The sequence below is a fragment of the Athene cunicularia genome (assembly GCF_003259725.1).
Source record: "Athene cunicularia isolate RWA chromosome 7 unlocalized genomic scaffold, athCun1 chr7_part1, whole genome shotgun sequence".
Taxonomy (NCBI): Eukaryota; Metazoa; Chordata; class Aves; order Strigiformes; family Strigidae; genus Athene; species Athene cunicularia.
The window spans coordinates 18,019,759-18,044,060 of NW_020799107.1; the positions used below are offsets into that span (position 1 = coordinate 18,019,759).

The following is a 24,302-nucleotide window of genomic DNA, read 5'->3' on the forward strand; positions in this document are numbered from 1 at the left end:
TTTAACAGTCTATCTCTGAGTTTATATACATTTCTGTCCTACTTTTTTTTCTTTTCAGAGAAGAATTAATTACAGAGGATTATGGGTCAGACTTATACAGGAATTAAATGCCTAATACCCCTTTGATTTCTCACTGAAAAAAATGGGATTTACTTACCAAAATACCTCTACAAATCTGAGTCTATGACTCTTTTTTTTTTTTTTAATCTTGAATAGACTATGTGTAAAATGCTTGTTCTTAGGTATTTTTCTCATGTATAATGTTATTATCATTGTCTTCCTGAAATAGGTAGAAACAGATGACCAAACAGCCCTTGTTAGTAAGCCCAGGAATAAAGGAGGAAACAGTGATCTTGCTTCAGCTGGATTTAACATTATCAACTCTATCATAGGATCAGGTATTATAGGTAAGTACAGTTTTCTTCAGTATCCTGTGTTCTATCCAGTTTGGCGAATAACACTGTCATCTTACTTTCTGCTGCTGTTCCTAAAGATTTGTCTCTATTTTTTTTTGCTTTGTATGTAAAAATGCAGAAGTGTCAGCTGAGATCACATCTCAGTCAGAAATACCCTACAGCCTCTTTCCTATAATGATCAGAGAGAATTGGCTGTGCATGTGCTGAGTGAACTTCACACATAGGCAACACTTTGTCACTGAAAATGATCTTTCTGAGGTTATTAAGCATGATGGTCCAATTTGAGAGATTGATAGCAATTTTTTGAATCAGAATATTTCTTTATTTTGATCACAAATAAGTATTTGAAAAGGTTCTTCTATAATTTCTTCTTATTTTACAGGATTGCCATATTCAATGAAGGAAGCTGGTTTTCCACTAGGAGTACTGCTTTTATTTGGGGTTGCCTATATCACAGGTACTCTAAAAGCAGTTTCTGTTGTAAAGTGAAAATTAGTCTTGCAACATTTAGCTGATCTTGAGCTTAATGGTATTTTAAGCAAGTATATGTATGGCAATAAAAATAAAAAAATTTTTTCCTTTACCTTACTAATCCCTTGAGCAGATTAGTAAAAGTAGAGAATTATACTGTACAACATACAAAGCTGCTTTTTGTGTGCATTTTATTTTTGTGAAGCCTAATATCTTAGGCTAGGTCAAGGTGACATTTGAAAGAATAGCTCTTATTTGTGCCTCATAATCACCCGTTTTAGTCCACAGTTTTTACCCTAATTAAGAGACTGATCCTTGGGTTGAATATCACTTTTTAAAAAATACACTACAGAAGGAGAACCTTTGGTTGTACTATGATTTTGAATATTTTATTCAATTATCATTCATTTAAAAAATAATGGATTTACCTTCAAAAAGGGACAAGTTTTGAAATCATATGGTAGATAAATGTAAGTAAATCCATTGGCAACAAAGGAGAATTTTTGTAAAGAGTCTGTGGATTCAAGTCCTAAAATGACAAATCATATCAACATGAGTGGCACAAATTCTGCTGTGGCTGTATGCTGAGCAACAGTTGATGCTTTTCATTGCGTAAAGTATAATTTAAGGGCCTGCGTAAATGATTAAGGTTTCTATGAAGAGCAATATAATGTAAGAAATGTGTTTCTTATGAATGGAAAATTTTCTGGATGGCTGATGGCAAAATACATTAATGAAATCATATCGTAAACATAGCTCAGAAATTCAACTACTTTTCTGCAGGAAATCTGATTTGTCCTTTGCATTTATACGTATTTTGAAGACTTTTTAGCCAGACCTGTGAATTAAACTCAGCATTTTATTATGTTAAAGGTGTGTCTCAACATATCTTGCATGAGCAAATTATAGTTACAACTTTTTGACTAGTAGCTTTTAAAGTACAGGCTAAATATATAACATTAGTATTTATTTTCCATAGCTTTTACTGAGTAATTGGTGATAGCTGTTATTTAGCAGTTCTCACTGTATTTCATTTTGGGGTATGTTTTTGAATTGTACTGGGTTTAGTCCTACATTGACAAATACAATTCTAGGTCATTTAACAATAAATCTTTTTCAAGTTTTGTGAGTCTAAGATCCCTTACAAAGACTTAATATTTCTTGTACAAGATCAGCTCAGTGTGCAACATAATTGATAATGAACAATTCTGTATTTCTATTTTTGTCGCCTCCCAATTATAGTGTGAGTATATACTTTGTAAAAATTGCATATGCTCACAGTAATCTCTGCACTGGCTTTCACATTAACAAATGGTAGAAATTTTCTTTGTAAAGACTGTGAAAATGTCATCATTTCAGTAATTCCCAGAAGATAATAAACACCAATACTCTTCATAGAAAGGAGCTGTTCCTATCGCAGTATAGATTACAAGCTAAGTGAAAGCCAGGTCTAGCTACTGTCTGTCAGGACGTCTGCACCAAGGTAATAAATTCTGTGCTGTAACTAATATGGACTTGAAAATCCCATGGTGCTCAAACGAATACTAAAGCATAGATTGATAAAACAGCAATATCTCAAAATGTTCTTTAAAAAGCTGAGGTTCAGTCTAGGATTAATTCCACACGCTGTCTCAAGGCACATTGCTTTATGGGTTTACAGATAAATCACTTTGTGCCTGTTTTATTTTAAAAGTATTCAGTAAAAATGTTTATAATATTTTTATTGTAAACAATGGAGAAGACGTAAAATACTAACCAGGCTTTATCTTTCACAAACCTAGATAAATAACTAAGTAAAATGATTGAGAATTCTAGCACCATGACACAGGCAATCCTCACATGTTACCCCCTTTCAGGATATAATTAAGTGCTCCATCCATTCAGAACCATCTGCATTATTAATCGAATTTTCCTTTTTTGGTGTTTGTGACAGTTTTCATTCTCTTTGACCATACTGGAGTCTGTTTCTGCTGTCCCTAATCAGGAAAGCTGGAATTCCCTTCCAATATGAGCCTATAACTCTTGGGTTTGAGGGATTGAGATCCTCTGAGGTTTCTCATCCTTGCTCTTCCCAGTGACACTGTTTTCCTTTTCACAAACTTTGGGGTTTTTTTAAGGAGTAAATTAGATGAGGGGTAACCAACCACAAGTTGATTCATACTGTCTTTAACAGTAATTTTATATTTTAACAGATTATTCCATTATATTACTGATCAAAGGAGGAAACCTCTCCAGTACCAACACCTATCAAGAGCTGGTCAGAAAAACATATGGTCTTGTAGGTTATCTAATTCTTTCAACTCTTCAATTTTTATATCCATTTATTGGTAAGATCACAAAAAATAGAAAAGTTCAAGCTTTATAAATAACAAGCTTTTTCACATTACCTCATTCTTTCACTGGTTAAATACTAAGCCCTCTGTAAAGTAATATACTGTGTATGCCTCTTTCCTATAAAAAAATACCTGGTGTGTTCTGAAGAATGACTGAGGAAGAATTCATTGAATTGGAGGACCAGAAAAATAGAAATGAACTGAAATGTAATAGCAGAGAAATTAATGATCACACACTTAAAAACTAATGACAAAAGTAGCTATGAAAAATACCAAAGAATAGATTCTCTTCTATAATGAGTAACAAAGCACATGGTTGATGTCCCTGAAACAAAAGCAAAGTATGGCTTTAGGAGTATATTGAATTAATATTTTTCCAAAGATGTAGTATTAGAAACCACTGATCAGATCTTGCTTGAATATTACATTCTGTCATTGCTCTTCAAAAGCATTAATTCAGCCTTATACCTAATGAGCTACTATAAAACTGGGCAGTCGAGACCTCTTTGAAGAAGAAATAGTGAAAGAACAAATGAGTAGAAGAATCTGGGCAGGAATTAATTAGACCAGAATTTTAGAATAAAGTGATATTCTGAATTTGTCCCCTACAGTACCTACTTAATTAAATAAAATCTTAAATAAGCTTGATATTTTCACACATGGGGCTGCAAGAGGTGGTGACGAGATACCATGAGTCTGGATTCAGTGACCACAGAGTCCTAGATCAAAATCCCTACTGCAGGAATAACTAGTCTGAATTGATTACAGGTAGCTGAGAATTTTAAGGGAGTCAAGTTACTGTTACTGCAGGTAATAATGTTAAACATGCTGACTTAAAAAAGAGTATAATTACTACTTCAGAGAGAATATGACAAAGAATTGTAAAGATCTCAGTCCTTACAATGGAACCAGTTATGCCTATGTATGTGCTTCAGTTGATTTCTCTAAGTAGTGTAATGACTTACAATTTCACAACAGCAAATATTTATGCATTAGTTAAGGTTGGGACCTATAGGTATGCTGTCCTAATGGTGAAGACCACATGAGTATATAAATATATTCTGTGCGTATGTATACACACGCATGCACACATATACACACGTATAGTGTACAATAACATAACAATGAAATATGAATGTTAAGGCCACAGTTCTTGTTAATGAGAGGAAGTAATGGAAGTCCATATCTGATATCTTCATCTATTTTCTCCTCCTTTCTTCCAGTGTAAAGATTTTGCTAACTTTTTATATGAGGTAGGAAGTCCTGTGCACTTGATTGCAGGACTGATTATTAGGCTAACACAGGAACTTTACTAAAGAGAAATGATTTGAAAATTAACTGACAAAGAATTGCTGTGGGAAACATAATTTTAAAAAGCCTTTTTAAACTTACTAAGAAGTAAGTTTATGTGGCAAGTCAGCACAACAGCCTTGCTTCTCAGACTGGATTCTTGCTTAGATTGTACCTGTTTAAGAATTTAAAAAAGATAAAAATAAAGGGGAGCGTTAAAGAATTTTTTTTTTCATTGTAAAACTTAAAATTTGTTGGTAGCCAGAATTCAAGAGGGATGGTGGCACATAATCCTGAAGTCTACAAAATACATGTATTAAAGGTTTATCAAATATTTCATATTTGATTTCTACTAACCAAAAAAAATTATTTTCTTCCAGCTATGATCAGTTACAACATAATAACAGGAGACACTTTAACTAAAGTTTTTCAGAGAATTCCTGGAGGTAAGATGCATTTAACAGGGCAAATGTGTTAGATAGGAGTATAGCATGAGTATTCAGGGATTACGTGTTACGTTGCTTCTAAATTACTCTTAAATATAATTCCAGTTAAGAACTGAGGCATATTTGTATAAGTGGGTTTTTGACGGTTTTTTGGATTTTTTTAATGTCTTTCTCAAACAAGTCCTTGGTTATCACTGGACTCAGTGTCAGTGAAGAAATCCCTTGCTTCAGTGAAATACTAGGCAAATAGGAAGAGTATTCCACAGGGGTCTGTTTACAGTGTCATCATATTTTGTCATCTTTTTTAGATATTTCCTATTATAATCATTTGAATACTGAAACTGTATCTAGTGAATAATTCTGAATGACTTACAAATAGTATAATGGATTTAATGCTTACTTAAACATATCTGTAATAGTTGGTCATGAATTGCAATGTAACTTTAAGTTCTCTTAACTGTTCTCTTCAAAACCAGATGTGGCATTTTGAGCGTTTTTACTCATGCACTTATTACCCTTCCTCTGCTGTAAGTTTTTCCAGCAGAATCAGTGGAGATTCGCCATCTACTTTAGCACAAAGCCAGCTAAATTAAAACATTCTTCACTGGGAAATTAAAAAGAACATGTCTACAATGAAGTGGAAATTAGTATTTGTATATACTGTTTGATTTCTACAGGAGGACTACAATTTTCAGTGAGTGAAGCCTGCAAGGTGTGATTCAGTTTTAACTGTCACACTCTTGTTCTGTAAATACCTGACCAGGTTGATAGTAACCGTGAATATCTAATAATCTGTGTACAATATGACTTCACTAATAGGAGGAGCCCTCAACATGTCACATTTTTTCACCTAAGTGATAGAATATCTGCCTGGAAGGAGGTGGAAAAGCATTATAATCTCCCAAAGAATAGAGGGAACTGAACACAGACCTTCCATGTCAGTTGCCAGTTACTTCTCAGCCATAAGTACTCAGCAAGCTTTCATTCAAGGCCATGATTCATGGTAGTCTGACTGAAACTGAGATATGTTTTATTTTCTGTTGTCATTGGCTTGAAAAAAACACCAGTTGTACAAATAAATTCCACGTATTGCAAGGAATATTATAACATTATAGTTGCCTACACATGGTAATCTGTATTCTGCGAGTGGAAGCAAGCTGACAACAAGAAAGGAGGTACTCAAGCCTCAAAATTAACTTATTTTAGGATCGTTCTTTAAGAATTTGTTTATCTTCAACAGCACTGTAATTGATGTCAAAACACAGTGTCAAAAAAATCCTCAAGAGTAAATGGCAGAAAGAAGTAGTAGAATGTTTTACTTGCTAAAATGTCATTACCAACATGTCATTGCCAACATTGACCCAGGCATAATGAAATAAATTACTATTAATCTATGTGTAGAAATACCAGACTGCCCAAGTTTGGTATAATATATCCCGTATGTTATGCATTTGCTTTGAATTTGCAGAATTCTTGTGATTATGCACATGCTGTGTATGGCTTTCTAAAGGTTAGCTTAGTGCTTAGTCTTTATTTCAGTGTTACTTAGCATGAGTAAAGGAGATAGAAGTCTAGTCAATATCAGAGTTTGGTACTCCTAGCTTTTCAAATGTATCTAATGTCTTTCTCATGTCAGTCTCTTAGAGAAGTAAATTATTTTCTCTTTTGCTTTAGTTGGACCAGATAACGTGCTTACTGACCGTCACTTCATAATTCTCCTCACCACCATCATCTTTACCTTGCCTATATCTTTATATCGAGACATAGCAAAACTGGGAAAGGTAAGAGTGGTTTACTTTTCTGTATGTCATTAAGAAAATAAGTGTTAGACACAATGTATTTGAACTCAAATACATCTGGCTAGAGCATGTTAAATATTTTAGAAGTTCAGACTGTCTTCTGTTCCAAGAAATATCAGAAAACTTGGAATAGTGTAAGCAGAACTTTGGTCTCCATGTGAATTGCTGGAATTTTTCCATCCACTGCTAACACAGATAAAATCTTGTAAAGCGCTAGATGATGCAGGCTTGATCTTGAAATGCTGAGCACCATTGATTAGAAATGTTTAAATGGGAATAGCACTTAAAATTAGACAAATTGTTGCAGTTATTGCAATTGGCTAGTTACTCAAAAGAATAACAAAATATGATGATGTGGGAAAAGCTTTCTAATGGTGAATATTCGATGTGATACTTCGAAGTTTACTTGCTTGTTAATTATTCTTAAAAAAAAAAAAAAAAAAGTACCTCATACTGCTAAGAGGACAACCTTTCAGCAGCTTACTGAAGTGGTGTTTTTACCTTTACAGGTATCTCTTATTTCTCTGATTTTAACCATTGTCATCCTGATTATTGTGATGGTGAGAACAGTAACATTCAGTCCACAAGTGTAAGTATTCTTACGCTTGTCACAAAGTTAATTTTTGATCATATGTAATCTGTTATTTCACTATTACATGCATCTGCATAGTTTTGGAACCTGGCTGTTTGGGGAGAGACATAATTGAAAAAATAAACCTGTATTAACAGTAATACAGAATGAACTGCTAAAACATATATTATCCTTTTTTTTTTTTTCTTCTATTGTACATAAGCAAATGTAGAAAAAAACCCTACAGATTAATTGGAAATTGCTGGTGATATGGATGAGAGCAGGTGACTCCTGAATGGGCATGTAAGGTTGTTTGTCATTTGAGAAGGCTTTAATTTTATCCATTATTGTCATATGGCCTATATTTGCAATCTTAAAATAGATAGTATCTTAGGAATATTTCTTTTTCTGTTAATATAATGATTTCATAATAAAAGTTAAATACAAATAATGAAAGGAAAAAAGAGAACACAACAATAAAAACTTTATTCTGTCACTTGAGAAAACCACAATATAAGCATGCAAAACTTTTCCAGCACTCATGCTCTGAAAGTATTTAACATTGAAGTATTCTAGACAATTCAGTACACAGAAATATGTTGTGGCAATATTTTTATAATTATACTGCAAAAAAGTGTTATGAAGATATATTAATAAAGATGACAAGCTATTTCTGAATGTGTTTGTTTATTGGAATAGTTTTATATAGTATTTCTAAAGTTTCTGTAAGAAGTGGATTTTTCCACCATGATTGTTTCAGCAGTGTTATACATAATTGTTCATTTGTCTTCTACGGTATGTGGGTTAATTGCAGGGTATTCATGTTTAATCTAGAATAGGAGTTCATGATGTCATCAATCATCCATAAAACGATGCACTCAGAACAGTATGGGACTTCCACACCCTACCCCCACCCCCCCATCTTTCTGAAGCAGCATGTTTCTCATACTGTGTGTCAAAGAGGTATTTGGAAGGCTAATCTCAAAATCCTCTGTCAAAAAAGGAAGAAGTTGTATGTACTGGTTACTGATGACCTTGTTACTATGGTAACATATCTTCTCAACAGTTTTGATGCACTGAAAAATACAAAATGAATGGATTTCTTTTTCTCAAAATAAGTAATGTTGGGTTTTGAGTGATTCTTGAAGTTTTCCTTTTTAATTCTTCAGAAACTTCCATTTTGCCTTTACACTTCCTGTTTTCAAAAATGCATCTAGCAAGTTGATAAACTTAATCAGAATTTTCTCACAAACATTGTATCAATGTCTTTACTATTTTTACTATTTTTATTTTACAGTTAGAAATAGATACATACTTTATTGAAACCCTCTTCTAATATTTTGTTAATGGTATAATGGTATGAGAATAAAGAGCACTAATATATTTTAATATAGGTCCCATCATAGTATTATAACACGTGAAACAAGTAAATAATGCATTTACTATGAATGCTTATTAAAATACAATAAAAGTTGGAGTTTTCAAAGAGATTTTAAATCATGATTATGAAACAGTCCTCAAATCTGTCATATCTGAAAAGAATTGGAACAATCCTAGGTAAAGGCTTGATGGGGCCAAGAAAGACTCTTTAATCCCTACCATTGTTGCATGGCACAACTGATTGTATGGCTGTCATTGATGACAGGTGATCATCTGGTTTGTTCTTGGCAATTCAATGATCTCCCATTCCAGTTCTTAACTAGCCTTTTCTTATGAATTCTTCCTAAATATGTATCATATGCCTCTCTTACTGCATTTCACGTTGGTTGCTTCTTGGCCTAACCACAGTGGATATGGACAGCAAACTGTCCAGTCTTTTTCAAATGCTTAAAAAACACCTGTAAAGAGCTGTAGCTTTTTCCCCTTTGGTGATTCTTTCTATAAACAAACACCCGTTCCTTTAATTTTTGTCATTTCCTGGGCTACTGATCATTCTCAATGGCTGCCTTAAGTTCTCTGCAAATTGAAGTGAGATCATGGTGCCCCAGCTGCCTGTGGTATTCCCACTGTGAAGCAGAGAAGAAAGATTGATGTATTTTATATTCAAAGTGTCTTGAGGTCTTGCTCTATCTTTTGGGGGTTCCCACACTCTTGTTTATATAACCTAGTTTGCTTGCTTCTGGAAAACAGCATGACACTGTGGACGTGCCCAGAGTTTGCAATCTCACAGAAGCACCAAGCCCTTCTTTTCAGAAATGTAAGCTGGCAATTTTCCCTTCCTTTTACTCGGTTCTCATGAAGTTTGGGGTTTATTTTGCTTGTTCCCCTCGGCCTTGTTCTCATAAAGCCTTTTTTTCCCAGCATAACTGTAGAATTTGTCATTACAGGATTGAATACTGCTTTATCAGATGGTTTCTCCATTTACCAACATATTTACGATTTTTCTTTTTTCACCCAGTTCTCTAACATGCTTGTGTTAACTGCACATTTCATGCTTTCTATTAAGGATGCTTCTTACTTTTTGTTCCATCATTTAACGAAAGTGCTGAACTCAGGTCAGGTTCCACTGGAATCCTGTTCAGATATCTTCCCACTTTGATAATTACTCTCTGAGTAGTATTCACTTACCTGTAGATTTTTCAAAGTGAAGATTACTTCCCCTTGGGAAGTACAACAAGATTATCCAGGGATGATAAAACTGTTTTTTTGCCTAAATGCAATTCATGTTCTAGTTGAAAATTATATCTATTATTTGGACAACTGAGAATATTATCTTTCCTAGAAACCTTCTGCAGTGTGCTTGACCATAAGCAAAACAACAAAATTGTTACTGTTTTTAATGATTTGATGTACTTGAAACTGTAGGCCGGAAAACAGCAATTTTAAGTCTTTAAAATGTTGCATTTTTACTTTATTAAATATTTTTAGTTGCTTTGGGAGTGGAGGGGGTTGTCCAGGGACATTATAGGAATGTTATTGTCTTGTTACTTCTCAGGGGGAAAAAAAAAAAGTATTTAAGATGAGATATTATTTAATTTTTTTCTCTTACAACACATATGAAACTGAGGTACCTTTTTTTTTTCAGTTTTGCTTTTGATTAATATAATTCATATGCTTATTGTTGCCTGAAGAACATAATGAACCTGCAGATAAAATCCAGTGTTCTGTACTCAGACTTTAGTCTCAATGGTTTAAGATGTTGGATGAAAATACATTTTGATGATCCATTCTTTACTTTATTTCCACCTGTTTATAGATGGGAATTTTTCTACTGTGATCAAAAACAATGGGTTAGAATTATCTCAAACTGTAAATGTGTAGTATATTAATACTGCATAAAGTAATGCTTCAAAGCTGAAACTAACATTCATTGCTGTAAAAAGCAATATTTTATGTAGTTTTTAAAGATGGATCATTTTAATTTGGTGTTCTTTTGGAAAGAATGTCATGATGTCAGTGTCTGCATAATACAGAAATCTCTAGGAAAATCTTCCAGAGCATCTGCTACACATAAATAGGATGTGAGAATTACTCAACTGGCAGCTGATCACAGGGATGAAACACCAAGTGTTCAGGAAAATAACTTGAAAGTAGAAAGTTTATTCTTTCCTTCATATAAATAATCCAATAGTATGAAAAGATAAATTTTGATGAAATTTAAAAAGTAAAATCTAAGCTACTGTATTTACAGAACTGCGAAGTAATCATTAAGGAAGAAAGAGGAGTTAAACCAGCTGTAACTAAGTGGGGATGACATAGAGCTTTGCCTCATCTTTTTTTCTTTAACAACCAAGATGATTCTGATTAATGTAAAATTCAAGGCTGATGTGAGCATTACTCGTTTTCTTTTCATTATATTGGTTCAGGTAATATTCAGCATCTAAAGCTTCTTAAGTATCTTTAAACTTTTAAAGTTCAAACAAAAACTAAAATGCTATTTCACCTTAGAATAGAATTCCATTTAAATTTTACAGTTAGTTTTCTAAATGTCTAAATCATTGAATTAAACCTGTATTAACCTGCTATGTGTTCCTGGATTATTTTGATAACTGCTGATTTGCACCTAAACTTGGTGGTTTATTACAGATCTTCAATGCAAAACAATAGAAGTCTTTTGCTTGTTCCAACATGTAGCTCCCCGTCAAACATATGACTTTGCTTCTTTAGAAACTAATTTTTTTTCAGTCAGTGTTTCATACCTGCAAGCTGGGTTGAGATCAGGGATGTATGTTTCTCCTGTCCTCCCTAAAGATACTTTGCTTGTGATGCACTCTGTTGCTGTATTTTATTTGGCAGCATTTCTACATAAATGACAGAAAAGATTTTTGCATAACATGGATCTTAAGATGGGGAATGTTACACTGTAAATGTTTTACAAGAAGTAGGAGATATGTGAAATGCCTTTTAACCCTTAAGATGTCTTAACCTTTGCCTGGTTCATTTTTTCTTTTCATTTTCCCCTGTTCTTATGTAGGTAAACATAAATTTTTAAAACTTATTTCAACTCACTAACATGTTTATTATGCTATACTTTCCCTTAAGTATAGTTAAGATTGAGTTGTTGTTTCTTAACCTCTAGGCTTTCTTCATTGCTAGGCTTCGCTACCTTCCTACACACAGTTTTAATTGTCAGTCTGTCTTGCTGTTGTCTTTCTTTCAGCTAAGATTTTTCTCTCTCTGGGATCTCCCTTGGATGTCTTTTTGTTCAATCTTTTATTTTTGTTCCAAAAATCATAGTTGTATTACCTTTCAGCTTTTACTTTGTGATACAACTTCTACTACACAGTATACAGTACAGTTCTCAACAAATGCATTTAGTATCACAAATGTGTTTCTTCCATTAACTTTCATTGTGTTTCATCTAACTACTTCTCCTTCTTCTCCAGAATGAAACAAACTTTGTGTTCATGCAGGTATAGGCTGTGTTATTATACACTGAGAGGAGCAGTAAGCTAGATGGTTTTGTCATTTATGGATATTTGCAGCTATTGCTGTTCTTGTATGAGCGGAAGTTAAAATCTTCCCCTAATAATTCCTAGCAAGAATGTAGGTCAAACTGGTCAGAAGAAAGGTCCTTCTCAAAAAAAAAAAAAAAAAAATTCCATCTTGAGCAGTAGCAGAAAGATAGAAAAGCAGAACCAGTATAGTGTTACCTGGTGTTCCAGTGATAGACTCAGCTGACGTATGTATCTGGCTACACAGACACATGTATTTATATGAATATGTGTTTACATTGATAAATGGTACATGATATTTCTATTAGATGCCCTTTGTCTTGAGTCATTTTAAGCAATTATTCACTGTATGGCTCTTCCATAACTAACAGCTACTGTTTCCTGACACAATTTTCCCTTTCGAGTCTGAAGTCTTACTTTATATTGACACTTTCATGTCACCTGCAGCGTTTTCCAGGAGCTTTACGTAAGTCTCTATGTCCTGCAGGCTAGACTTGGGGATGATTTGTTGTTGATACGGTCAGAACTCTAGAGCTGTTGACTCTTACAAAATTTTGTACTGTGTTGCTTTCACTTCTTAGTTTATATCTCACATCTGTGTGAGATCCCTCTAGTTCCAAAGTATGAAAACATTTTTCAGAACACATGCAGCAGTATATGACTTACTGTAAGGAATAGTCATATGTGCCAATGTGCATTGTATCACACTGCAATCCGCTGCTATTCAAATCATGGATCTGAAATGCTTCATGCTTTCTGCAACTAGATGGAAGGAATTTATCTTATGTTGCTAAATAAGCAGGATTTTGTTCTTTTGGGTTCCCCCCCTGCCAATACTTTTAATCTGATTCATCATTCATCCATAAAGCAAAGCTGTTTTGATGTGTTGAATATAGCTAGTGCATAAGCTTACACTATGCAGGGGGAAAACTAGCTCCTGTGATATTTTTACTTCTTTTACATTTATTATTTGGCCACTTTATTAAAACTATTTTAACTGAAATTCACATGCTTTCTACATTCCATTTTTAAAATCCTTATTTATAGAAGTTTATAATATAGCTATACTGTTGCACAGGATGTACAATTTTCACAGAAGTTAAATGTGTTCTAGACAAAAACATGTTTTATTTTTGTGCATTTTAAATTTTTTTTGTTTATAGGGTATTAGCTAATCTAAGTGTTAATTATTACTAGAAAAAGGGGTATGGAGACTTACAAGTAATGTTGTCAAAGGATAATATGAAACAAATTTTCATTCTGTATGTTTGATATCAAAGCTGACCTCTAGTGGTTACAGAATGGAACAATTGTAATGCTAGCTTTCTATATTTTATGTTGGATTATTGATTTTTTTTTTTCCCCTCAATCAGATATGAATGCTTTCCTGAACAATAATATATTCAAAATTATGCATATGAGTTGGCCACAGACATCCCTAGTGTTTCGAAAGCAGTAGCATCAATTAAGGGAGGCTACTCTATATAAGGAACTACAGCAGCTATAGTGGGTCTGTTTCACAAGAGAAATGCCAGATATTCTATTTCACCTACGTGCTGCATCAGAATATTTTAGGAGGGCCATATTTATCTGCTTAAGACTAGAAGCAGGATGTTACAATATACTGCATCTAAGGACAAAACAACTGAACTTGATTTTGATGCTCAGGTTCTGTTCACTTCAAAACTAAGCTTAGCAAACAAGAGCTGAAAAGGTGCTCTATGTCTGAAATGAATGTGCATTAGATGCTGTAAATCTGGGGGCTTTTTAATATAGAAAAGGAAGGATTAACTATTTGATGTCTCAAGAAATAGTGGTATGAGTTCTGAAAGGGGTAACAGCAACATCTTTTTTTTGTCTTTTTTTTTTTTCTTAATCTTTTAGGAGGTAGGGGTGGAGTTTGAATATCTTAAAGTAATGAAACCTAGCAAAGCATATGCCACTATGGCTGTCAAAACCAGCTAGTTATCACTAGATGGAGAGACAAAGCTACCATTGTTACTGCTTTCTAGGGCGGTAGGAAAGTAACAGCTAAGGCCTCAGGTGGCACAGCTTTCCCGTCTAAATAAAAACAGAGCAATCAAAGTTAGCAGCACAAAAGTTAACTTTTTATGAACAGCTCTCTTTGGCTATGCTTTAATATTACAAATATAATGTTCAACTGCATTGTGAATTTCATTTTATATTTTTAGCAAATTGTAGTTTTGGAAAAGGATGTTTCACATCCTTCCCCTTTCCTTCATTTTGGGTCTTTATTCAGAGAGGAAGTTCATGCATCAGATGAATTTTAACAAAGTTTTCTGATGGTTTTCTGTGGTCCTCCTCTAGGAATTGCAAGCACCACAGGCCCAAAATTGTGGGCATGTCATAGAGGAGCAGATACGGGAAATACTACATTCTTGTTTGATTATAAAAGTCTCCACATACTCTCACACCTTTATTACTCCTTTGGGAACTAGCAGAATCCCTTTACTATGAGGAATAGTTGAAACAGCTATAGAGAAAAGCAAACTGGCTCATTTTATTTCTAGCCTACAAAAGTATCTTTAGACTGCATGGATTACATGTTCAAATTCAAAGGAAGAAATTGCCTCTAAATAGGCAGAAGAGATTTTGGGTTGAGATAACCTTAGAATCAGTAAAAACTTTTACCTTCCTTGTTGATGTTTCTTGATATATGATGACTTGAAAAGTTTATTTACAAAACTAGTCACTGAAACAGGCTGACATTTCTGTAACCAGTTTTTACAGCCAAAAATACTTTAACAAAACAAGAGAGGTGGGAAGAGTGTCTCCGTCATTTCAACTTATTGTTGAAGAAGAGTGTGGCCTACTTCAGAGAGTTCTGGAGATCTGACTAGCAGTTCTGTATTACAGCATAAAATTTGAAGTTATTTTTAGTAGCTGGTAGTGGAAAAGAGGATAATCTTTTAAAACAAATGTCTGTTTTAGACCCAAATCAGAAAATGCGTGGATATTTGCAAAATCAAACGCAGTACAAGCTGTTGGGGTGATGTCATTTGGTAAGTAATTTTTGTTGTATTCTCAATATTCAGATCAACTGTAGGAAATTACTTTCTTTAATATTTCAGACCGAGAAGTTGTGGGTTTTTTAATTGTAATTTTTTTATATTCATGTTAAGCTGATTTAGAAAAGAATAAAATTGACTTCGAGTCATCCATTGCCCATCTGGCCCTAGAGGCTGTGACCACTGTAGCAGAGACAGTGGTGTAGCACGTGAATCCAGCTCAACTGTCTAGGTCATCTTAAAACACCTTCACCAACAGGGTTAGTCTAATTGATAAACTGAGGAGGCAGAAAAATCTTAGACTGCAATGCATACATTCACTAGAGAAGGCCTATTGCTTCCCATTTCTCACAATGAACCATTCAGGTGAGTCTCAACTCACCTCCATTATCCTTATTCTAAAATCTGTTCCTGCCTGCAGGATCTGGTACATTATTTCTTGTTAATCCTTGATAATTTAAGGCCTCCCAATGCTTGCTGCTGCCTTAAATGGTTGTCATAGGAAGTCTGAAGGTAGCAAATGGCTTTATGGATTAATAAAAAAATAATCTTAGAACTGCTGTTTAGTTCTTAAGCAAAATAAGAGCAGAAAGAGGAAATAGAAGTGAAAAGGAGGTGTGAAGGGTGGGAAACAGCATGGCATTTTAGGGTAGTGTAATCAGAATCATCTTGGGATGAATATAAACCTTTGTCAAACAAGTAAGCAAAAGTTCAAGCCATTTATCTTTGTCACTCGTTGCAGGAGTAATGTTTCTATTTAATAATTAGTGGATTCAAACTGCTGTGTCTCCTACCTTGGCATATACACTCCATAAATTTATGTTATATGCATGAATTCATACATTTGCTTTAACTGTCATGTGTGTTTCAGCATTCATCTGCAACCATAACAGCTTTTTAATATATGGGTCTCTGGAAGAACCCACATTAAAGAACTGGTCTCAAGTCACACACATATCTGTCTCACTCGCTGCTGTTATCAGTGTAGTTTTCGCTGCATGTGGATATATGACTTTTACAGGATACACAGAAGGTAAACTGTTTGATCCTGCAATTTTGGTGCTTGCTGTAATGCTTGTATTTCCACCTTCCTGTCTGACTTCTGCTGTTAATATTTTAGTGATTGTAAAAATGCCAAAATCATACTATGTTTGGATGGAAATAGTTAGGATATTCCTTGTAGTTATTCAACAAGCAAAACATAATACAAAGATGTTAGGCTATGTGCTAATAGGTTTCAGATTCCCAAGTGTCTCACTGGTCAAAGTCCCCTATGAGTACTTCAATAATCAAAATACTTCTGAGAACTAAACATCTATAATTTAGCCATGTGGCCCACTAGCAGAGAGAAGTAAAAATAAAAATTGCCTTGATTTTTCTACAGGGTGCTTGTCATATTTTTCTGTGTATTCTCCTGTACCTTTTCCTGTCTGTGCTAATAAAACATCCTAGCTCTGACTTAGAGATATTTCCTATCTTTACAACATCTGTTCTGCTGTAACTAATCCTACCGTCATCTCTGTGGGTATATGAATATACATATATGTATAAATATATATAATCAATGTTACATCATACTATTTAACATCATTTTGTCGAAGTGGAGAAGGTGCTTTCAGAAGAACAAGGCATAAATTTGTTCAGTGCATTAGCTTCTTCAGGAAAAATGTGCATTTCAGTAGCAAGTACTTATTTAATAGTGCTGTTCCAAATTGTAGAAGGCTTCCAAACTTTTCCCTCTCCTGATGAGCAGCATCATGTAGTTGAAAACAGAGGAATTGTAGGATGGGGGTTAGTGCTTGGTTTGTCCTTCTTTCTTGCCTCCAGTGCTGTTTATGCAGAGTAACTTACTGTCCCAGATGCAAATGTAGCTAGACTGCAAACTGGCTGAGATATTTCAAGTATAGAAATCTCTGACTGCAGCTATCCCTCAGTATATAATTTTATTGTAAACAGGTTCCATTCTACCTTCTGTCTCTGTTGTCAAAATCTTGTGGCTGTTTTCTCTAATGTATGCCTTACTGCTTCTTCAGTGCCATTGTGATCCTAAGAGTAGTAAATCATAAGACAGTATAGTAATTGTGTAGAAAAGACCTGATAGATCATCTGATTACTGTCTTCCAGTGCCTCTTGTGCCTCAGAAATCATTATTCCAGATTCTTTGTGGTAAACGCTGAGCAAGATGATGATTTGAATTCTCTCACAATGCTTTTGTTGTTAGATGTAAGGAGATTTGCTAGGTAACAATCCATATGTTTATAAGGGGCTTTCGGGATCAGAATATTTTAAATTCTTCAATGTAGTTTACAAGCTATGATTAGGTACTATCAGGGAAAGCAGTTCTCCAGAGGTAACTCACTGGTCTTCCTTGTGCAATTGTTGTTCTAGGAATTACATTTTTAAATGAAATGTATCTTTTACATAGCAGCTTTCTTTCTGAATGTCACAAACACCAGCATCTCATACAAAATCTGTGCGAACGGGAAGATAACAGATGACAAACTCTAATGTGTATATGTTACAATATTTCTGAAAGATAAAGGCTACTTGAAATAAAAACACTGCTACTAGCAGTATAAGGTGGAAGTTTCTCCTGGATGTGATTTGTGACTGTGGCTACAGTTTCTTATGTGTCAGGAGAGGGGACCTCAGCTACTCCAGTAATTTATACTTCATTTTGCAAATAGGCAAATGACACGAAGTTCAAACTAATTGATGTTTTGCTATGCCTCAGGAGATATATTTGAAAACTACTGTAGAGATGACAACCTTGCTACATTTGGAAGGTTTTGTTATGGAGTTACTGTAATTCTGACCTTCCCCCTTGAATGTTTTGTGACCAGAGAGGTAAGAATTTATTACATTCTCCCTTTAACAATCTTGATATATATTAATAATATTCTCACATTATTAATATACACTGTAGATGAAGTCAGTAGTTGTTCTGTGATAAATATCAGCATATCCTATCTTGCTCCATGGAGTGACTATGAAGTACTAGTTGTACTGTTTAGATTCCGGCAATATAATGTTGTATTACATTTATTATAACATTATCCAATATTATATTAACAATTATTTAATAATATCAGGACTTCTTAGAATTCCAAGTTTGGTGTAAATGTCACGGTTGTTATTATGTTGAGAATAGCTGAAAATAGCATATTTATGCTTACTAGTTTTGCTTTGTGAAAATGCCTCCATCTAGGAACTCCATCTGTTCAATAAACAATTGTAGATGGCTTTTCCTCTGTAGTGATTAAATGAGAAGAAAATAAGTATACCCTAAATCCTGCAGGTATAACTTAAGTCAGTCTTGCAAGTGTTCTGCAATGCTTGTTATGAGTTAATTTTGGTAGTGGATGAAAAGGTTTTCTTGAAGCAAGATGGGTAAAGTTCAGTCAGTGTATTCTTACACATTCTTTTAGTTTCCTAAGGTTAGAAAATTTGGAATAAGCTGTTTGTTAACATAAGGAGCAAAATCAAGGTCTAAAATTATGATTCTGTTTCAGGTGATTGCCAATGTGTTTTTCCATGGGAACCTCTCAACAGTTTTCCATATTGTTGTGACAGTAGTTATCATTGCTGTGGCGACTGGTGTATCATTAGTGTATGATTGCCTTGGAATAGTTTTAGAGCTGAATGTAAGTGAACCTGTATACTCTCTTATTTAATAAATCACTTTTTTATAAAACAGAACTCTGAAAAATCCATAGCTCTACTGAAAGTCTTACATAATTTGACATAGTAGTCAGTAGAAATAGTAGGAAAAAAAAGAATTATTCACCACTTCAAAAATCAGATAATTAAAGGAGGAAGTAAGTTCAGGAAGTAAAGTTCATATGGTTAGAGAGGCCTTTAAGAACAGTTTTTGAGATATGGCAAGTGGCTATGACTTACCAAATGTATTTAAACTGCAGTGAAAATCACTAAATTACTCATCCTGACTGTATTACAGGAGTGAATCTAGCATTTCTGTCTCAAATCCCTCCTTCTGATGAAACAGGCAAATTATTAAATACTGGGGCAGGTCCTAATTACTGTCTTGAGCCAAAGGGGCAAAAAATCAAGAGGTGGGCGGGGTGGAGAGAAATAAAGAACCAATAGTAGTGAGGCCACAGAGATAGTAGCTGGAATTTTTCCCTGCTTTGGATTTAACAGGGAGGAAAAACTGAGTAATTTCATAACTTGAGCATATGACCTTTTAGGAGGAAACTGCTCTGTTTGCCAGTAAACATTCCTGTGTCTGCTATCACCTCGTTGCAGAGATGAAGGCACGCCATACAAGGCATTTACTACCTCGAACCAGTTTTAACACATTTATGTAAATTCTCTGATTGGCTGGAACTGCCATGTAGTCTCTTTGAGTCCTAGGATACTAGTTAGCAAAGGAGTCTTACCAGATTAAGTCAGTCTGCTTTGTCACAGAATGTACATTTAATCCAAGGAAATGTTAACAAAAAAAAAAAAAAATCCCATCTGTGTTTATCCTAGAATCATAGAATAGGTTGGTTGGAAGGGACCTTCAAGATCATCTAGTTCCAACCCCCTGCCATGGGTAGGGACACCTTCCACTATCCCAGGTTGCTCAAAGCCCCGTCCAACCTGGCCTTGAACACTGCCAGGGAGGGGGCAGGCACAGCTTCTCTGGGCAACCTGTGCCAGTGCCTCACCACCCTCACAGGAAAGAATTTCTTCCTTATATCTCATCTAAATCTTCTCTCTTTCAGTTTAAAAACATTACCCATTGTCCTATCCCTACACCCCCTGATGAAGAGTCCCTCCCCATCTTTCCTGTAGCCCCATTTAAGTACTGGAAGGTCGCTATAAGGTGTCCCTGGAGCCTTCTCCAGGATGAACACCCCCAATTCTCTCAGCTTGTCCTCACAGGGGAGGTGCTCCAGCCCCCGATCATCTCTGTGGTCTACTCTAGACCCACTTGAGCAGGTCCGTGTCCCTCTTATGTTGGGGGCCCCAGAGCTGGACACAGTGCTCCCAGTGGGGTCTCACAAGAGCAGAGTAGAGGGAGAGAATCCCCTCCCTCGACCTGCTGGCCACACTTCTTTTGATGAAGCCCAGGACACGGTTGACTTTCTGGGCTGTGAGCGCACATTGCTGGCTCGCAGTCAGTTTTCCATCCATTAATGCCCCCAAGTCCTGCGCAAGGCTGCTCTCAATCCATTCTCTACCTTGCCTGTATTTCTGTTTGGGATTGCCCTGACCCCATGTGTAGGGCCTTGTACTTGGCCTTGTTGAACTTCATGAGGTTCACATGGGCCCATGTTTGTTTATGATAAACATTATTTGTCTTAACAGTTTACCTTTAATTTCAGGTTAGTTATTTTTAATAAGTAAAGATGTGGAAATACCATACTCCAGGATATAAGAGTTATAAAGTAGAGAAAACTTTTTAAGGGCAGCCTTTGCTTCTTTATAGAAACATTTTAGAATAGCCTCCTTACATCCCTCTCCATGAATTCATTAACAATTTCAAGCCATATATTGCATGCTTACCGATGGAACAAAACAGAAGGATTTGTTCTTTATGCTACGTGATACATGTACTTGTATGTACATTATGATATATGTACACTGTTCTGATCCGCAGTGCAGTTTATCTGCTAACCAAGAAGTAGTGAGTGATTTTGTAGCAGTGATTTAGCAGGTCATGCTTGCACTAATATTATAGAATAGGTCTGAGTATTCAGATAAGCTACCCTCTGTTTAAAATAATTACTTACGTGGTTTCTTCTCAGTTAATCCTTTCCAAATTATAACTAGCTCAAATAAAAATATTCCTATTGGTTTGGTTGGTATGCATGTTTCCATTAAAATTTCTCATTTGTGTCATCTGTTCACAATTTCTTTTCCATTGTTTTTCCTTCTGTTTTTATGTTGCCAGTGCAGAAGATTCACCTCTGTGTGTATATATACACACCAATAGAAGTATTTAAATGTTTACACACATGCACACATACCTATTCTGGCCAGATATCAGAATACTGCTATAATGAATCTAATTCACTGTGTGCGCCCATATATGTCTATGTATGTATATGTTTTACATCTATTATATGGTATAATATGTTAAGAATAAATTTACACTAGAGAACTGCCAGTGAGTCTTTCTAACATGAATAAATATGTGTGATTCCTGTCTGAAATGAAATTGTTTTAAAATAATCACTCAAAAGCAAACATTCCATCAATGCAATATTTTTACCCAAGAGGCCTCCGCAATTACTTCATAGCCAAGCTGACGGCTTGATTCAGTTACAAATAGAAGTTGATAGCCAGACATTTGAGTGGGTAGTTCATCTCTTGTGGATTGGTTTTTTCCTTTTTAGGATAGAATTTGACAACACAGCTGTAAGATTTTTCAGTCTTGATATCCACCAGTAGAGAAAAATGAATAGACAGTCTTTACATGTGAAGGAAGGATGATCTGTCCTCTCTCTCAGCAGGCTTTCTGTCCAGCAGAAGAGCAGTCCTTTGGCTTTTCACCACAGATGGCATTTGCTGCTATTTCTCTGCTTACTTTTTCTGTGCTTTCTGTTTTTAAAACAAAACACAAGCCATTGTGTTTGCCCTGTGGTAATTCCCCAGGGAAACTGTTCAGTCATATGGGAATCAAGGGTCCGCAGATTTTGCTGTGCTGTTCTTTCACTGGCTGCTCATTTGTGTTGCTTCACATGCTTGAGTGTCTTGGTTCTTATGAAGAAGGTAGTTTGTGCATGTACCTATTTTGTTGTCTGTACTGATCACTCTTAACAGATTCTACCATAAAAATAAACAAAAGTTTGTACAAGCAACGATGTAAGATAATCAGTAGGCTGGATTACTACTGGATTACCCTAATTAAGTTGAAACATTGTGTTAAGTATGTGACAAAGTAAACAGTCAAAATTTCTGCATAAAAATGCTCACTTTGGCATGTAACTCATATGCAGTGGCTTTACCATAAAACTCATTCAAGCAGGTGCTTTTTATCTGTCCCTATCTAAGAGAGCATTTAAAGAGGACTTGTATTTTTAATAAAAGAGCAGGTTACTCTCTCAAGGGGACCTTTGCTTCCATAGGGAAGGCAACCTAAACTGGGTTACAAATGTAGGAAATGATCAGAATTCTTTGAACTGCTACATGATGCTTCCACTTTTTTTAAGGCAGTATTGTATCTAGACTCCTACATGGAATAATCTTAAATATTTTAGGTTAGAATATTGCAGAACTATTAATTTTGGACTTTTACTGTACTTATGAAGCTGAAAAACTTCTGGTAATCAGATTTAATAGTACTTGCAACATACAATATTATTCTGTATCAGCAAAGTGAAAGCATTTGAATAAATCTGAATTATTTCAAAAAGTTTTACAGATATTTTTGCAGGTTATTTGTGACTTTGAAAAGAAAGTTTTCCATATAGCAACACTGGAAAAGGCCTCTATTCTCTGGCTTTACTGTAACATTAATCACAACCATTTAAAAATTTTGGGTTTTATTCTTCACATCTAGATACACATACTTATGAGGGTTTTTTTCTGTTGTTGTTTCCCACACACAGGGAGTTCTGAGTGCTACCCCACTTGTTTTTATCATCCCAACAGCGTGTTATCTAAGGCTGTCCAAAGAACGATGGAACCATTCAGATAACCTCATATCCTGCCTGATTCTTGCTGTCGGTGTGCTAGTGATGACAGTAGGGTTTGTTTTGACTATCTTGCATCCCCAGGAATGCAGCCATGGAAAAGAAATGTTCTACTGCTTCCCTAGTAATGTTTCTTTTCACAACAGTACACTTCCACCATAGGTAGCACCCCAGTCGGCAGGCTAGATCAGGTACATCTCACAGCAAGCCATACGTGCCAGTTTAAAGGAGAGTGGAACAATTAGCTTTTAGGTTTTGATGTGCACTATGAATTTTAAACTATATAACTGTATTTACATACTTGGTTTTATGCTGCAATCCTTTTCCAGATAAGACTTAAGTTTTAGCTGTTGAAACAAATTCTCAGAGGTGCCTTTCAGTAGACCTTACTTAGGTAACTTGCAAACCTATCAAAACAGTCTGCATTTTTTTAACTTAGTCTGCAATGCTGTTTAAAAGCTATAAATGAAATGTTTGTGAATGTAAACATCTCCCATGTTTCATTGCTGTCATTTAGTTTTTATAAATTTTATAATCTTTTGACGTGTATTTATTAGCACACTATAGTATGGGCTTTCAGTATACTGAAAAAAGGTGTGTCTGTGTCACTCTCTGTGTATTAAACTTACGCTGTTAAATTGAAAGACCCCTATTAATTCTGACTTTGATTTTGCAATAACTGTCCTTTAATGCTGAAATCCCTTGTATTGGGTCTTGAGTCAAGGACAATTTTGTATTCTGACTGAACTGTAACTGATACAATTCAAGTGTAACTTATAATTTGTGGTCTTTTAATTAAAAGATATTACACAAGTAAATCCACAGTGGTGAATTTAAAAAGATTCAAGTAAACTGTCTTTGTGAAAATTTCAAGATTGACAGAGAAGACAATGACATGCATAACAAACACAGCTTGATTCTTACCTTTATAACCGTATTTATTTTTTATTAAACTGGATTGAAACATTGCTAAATGCCAAGCATGAGCAAATTCTGTAAGAAAACATTCTGAACTTGGTTATCGTTCTAGTCCTCTGATTCTTTTCAATATATGGCTATTGATTTCATCATGGTTTGTTAGATTTTGGTGATTTGTTATGTTCTCCAAAATTCATTTAACATTAAAGATTCATGTATGTATATATATGTACATATATACATATGCATATATAAAAATACACACAGATACACACATGCCTATAGAATATGAGTAATTTGAAGTTGAGAATGAGTAATGTGCATATACTCTATATTAGTGTTGGGGTATTGAAAATGTTTTGTTACCAAATCAAACTGTGTACCCTGAGTTAGTTTTTGCATTATTGTGGTCATTGTGGTTCCTTTTTCCAGCCATTCCTTGACAACAAGATGTGTAATCCTACTTCATTCTTACAGTGCTAAATGAG

At 34.8% G+C, this 24,302-nt stretch overlaps 1 protein-coding gene across 4 annotated transcripts; it reads left to right on the forward strand.

Annotated features, from left to right (window-relative positions):
• Positions 1-271: 271 nt before the first annotated feature.
• On the forward strand, positions 272-23,803 carry SLC38A11 (solute carrier family 38 member 11). 4 transcript variants are annotated; one of them, XM_026853049.1, is made up of 11 exons: positions 272-407; positions 799-873; positions 3,080-3,214; positions 4,891-4,956; positions 6,631-6,737; positions 7,265-7,344; positions 15,174-15,244; positions 16,122-16,283; positions 17,985-18,097; positions 18,763-18,894; positions 22,813-23,802. In XM_026853049.1, exons 2-11 carry the CDS (start codon positions 813-815, stop codon positions 23,056-23,058), a joined length of 1,173 nt encoding a protein of 390 aa, XP_026708850.1. In that variant the 5' UTR covers positions 272-407; positions 799-812; the 3' UTR covers positions 23,059-23,802. The 4 variants fall into 4 exon arrangements, 3 of the variants coding, with proteins under 3 accessions (XP_026708850.1, XP_026708852.1, XP_026708853.1); XR_003398845.1 differs by lacking the exon at positions 22,813-23,802 and adding an exon at positions 20,884-21,357 and having other exon boundaries at positions 294-407; positions 18,763-19,332; XM_026853051.1 differs by lacking the exon at positions 16,122-16,283 and having other exon boundaries at positions 294-407.
• The last annotated feature ends 499 nt before the right edge of the window (positions 23,804-24,302 follow it).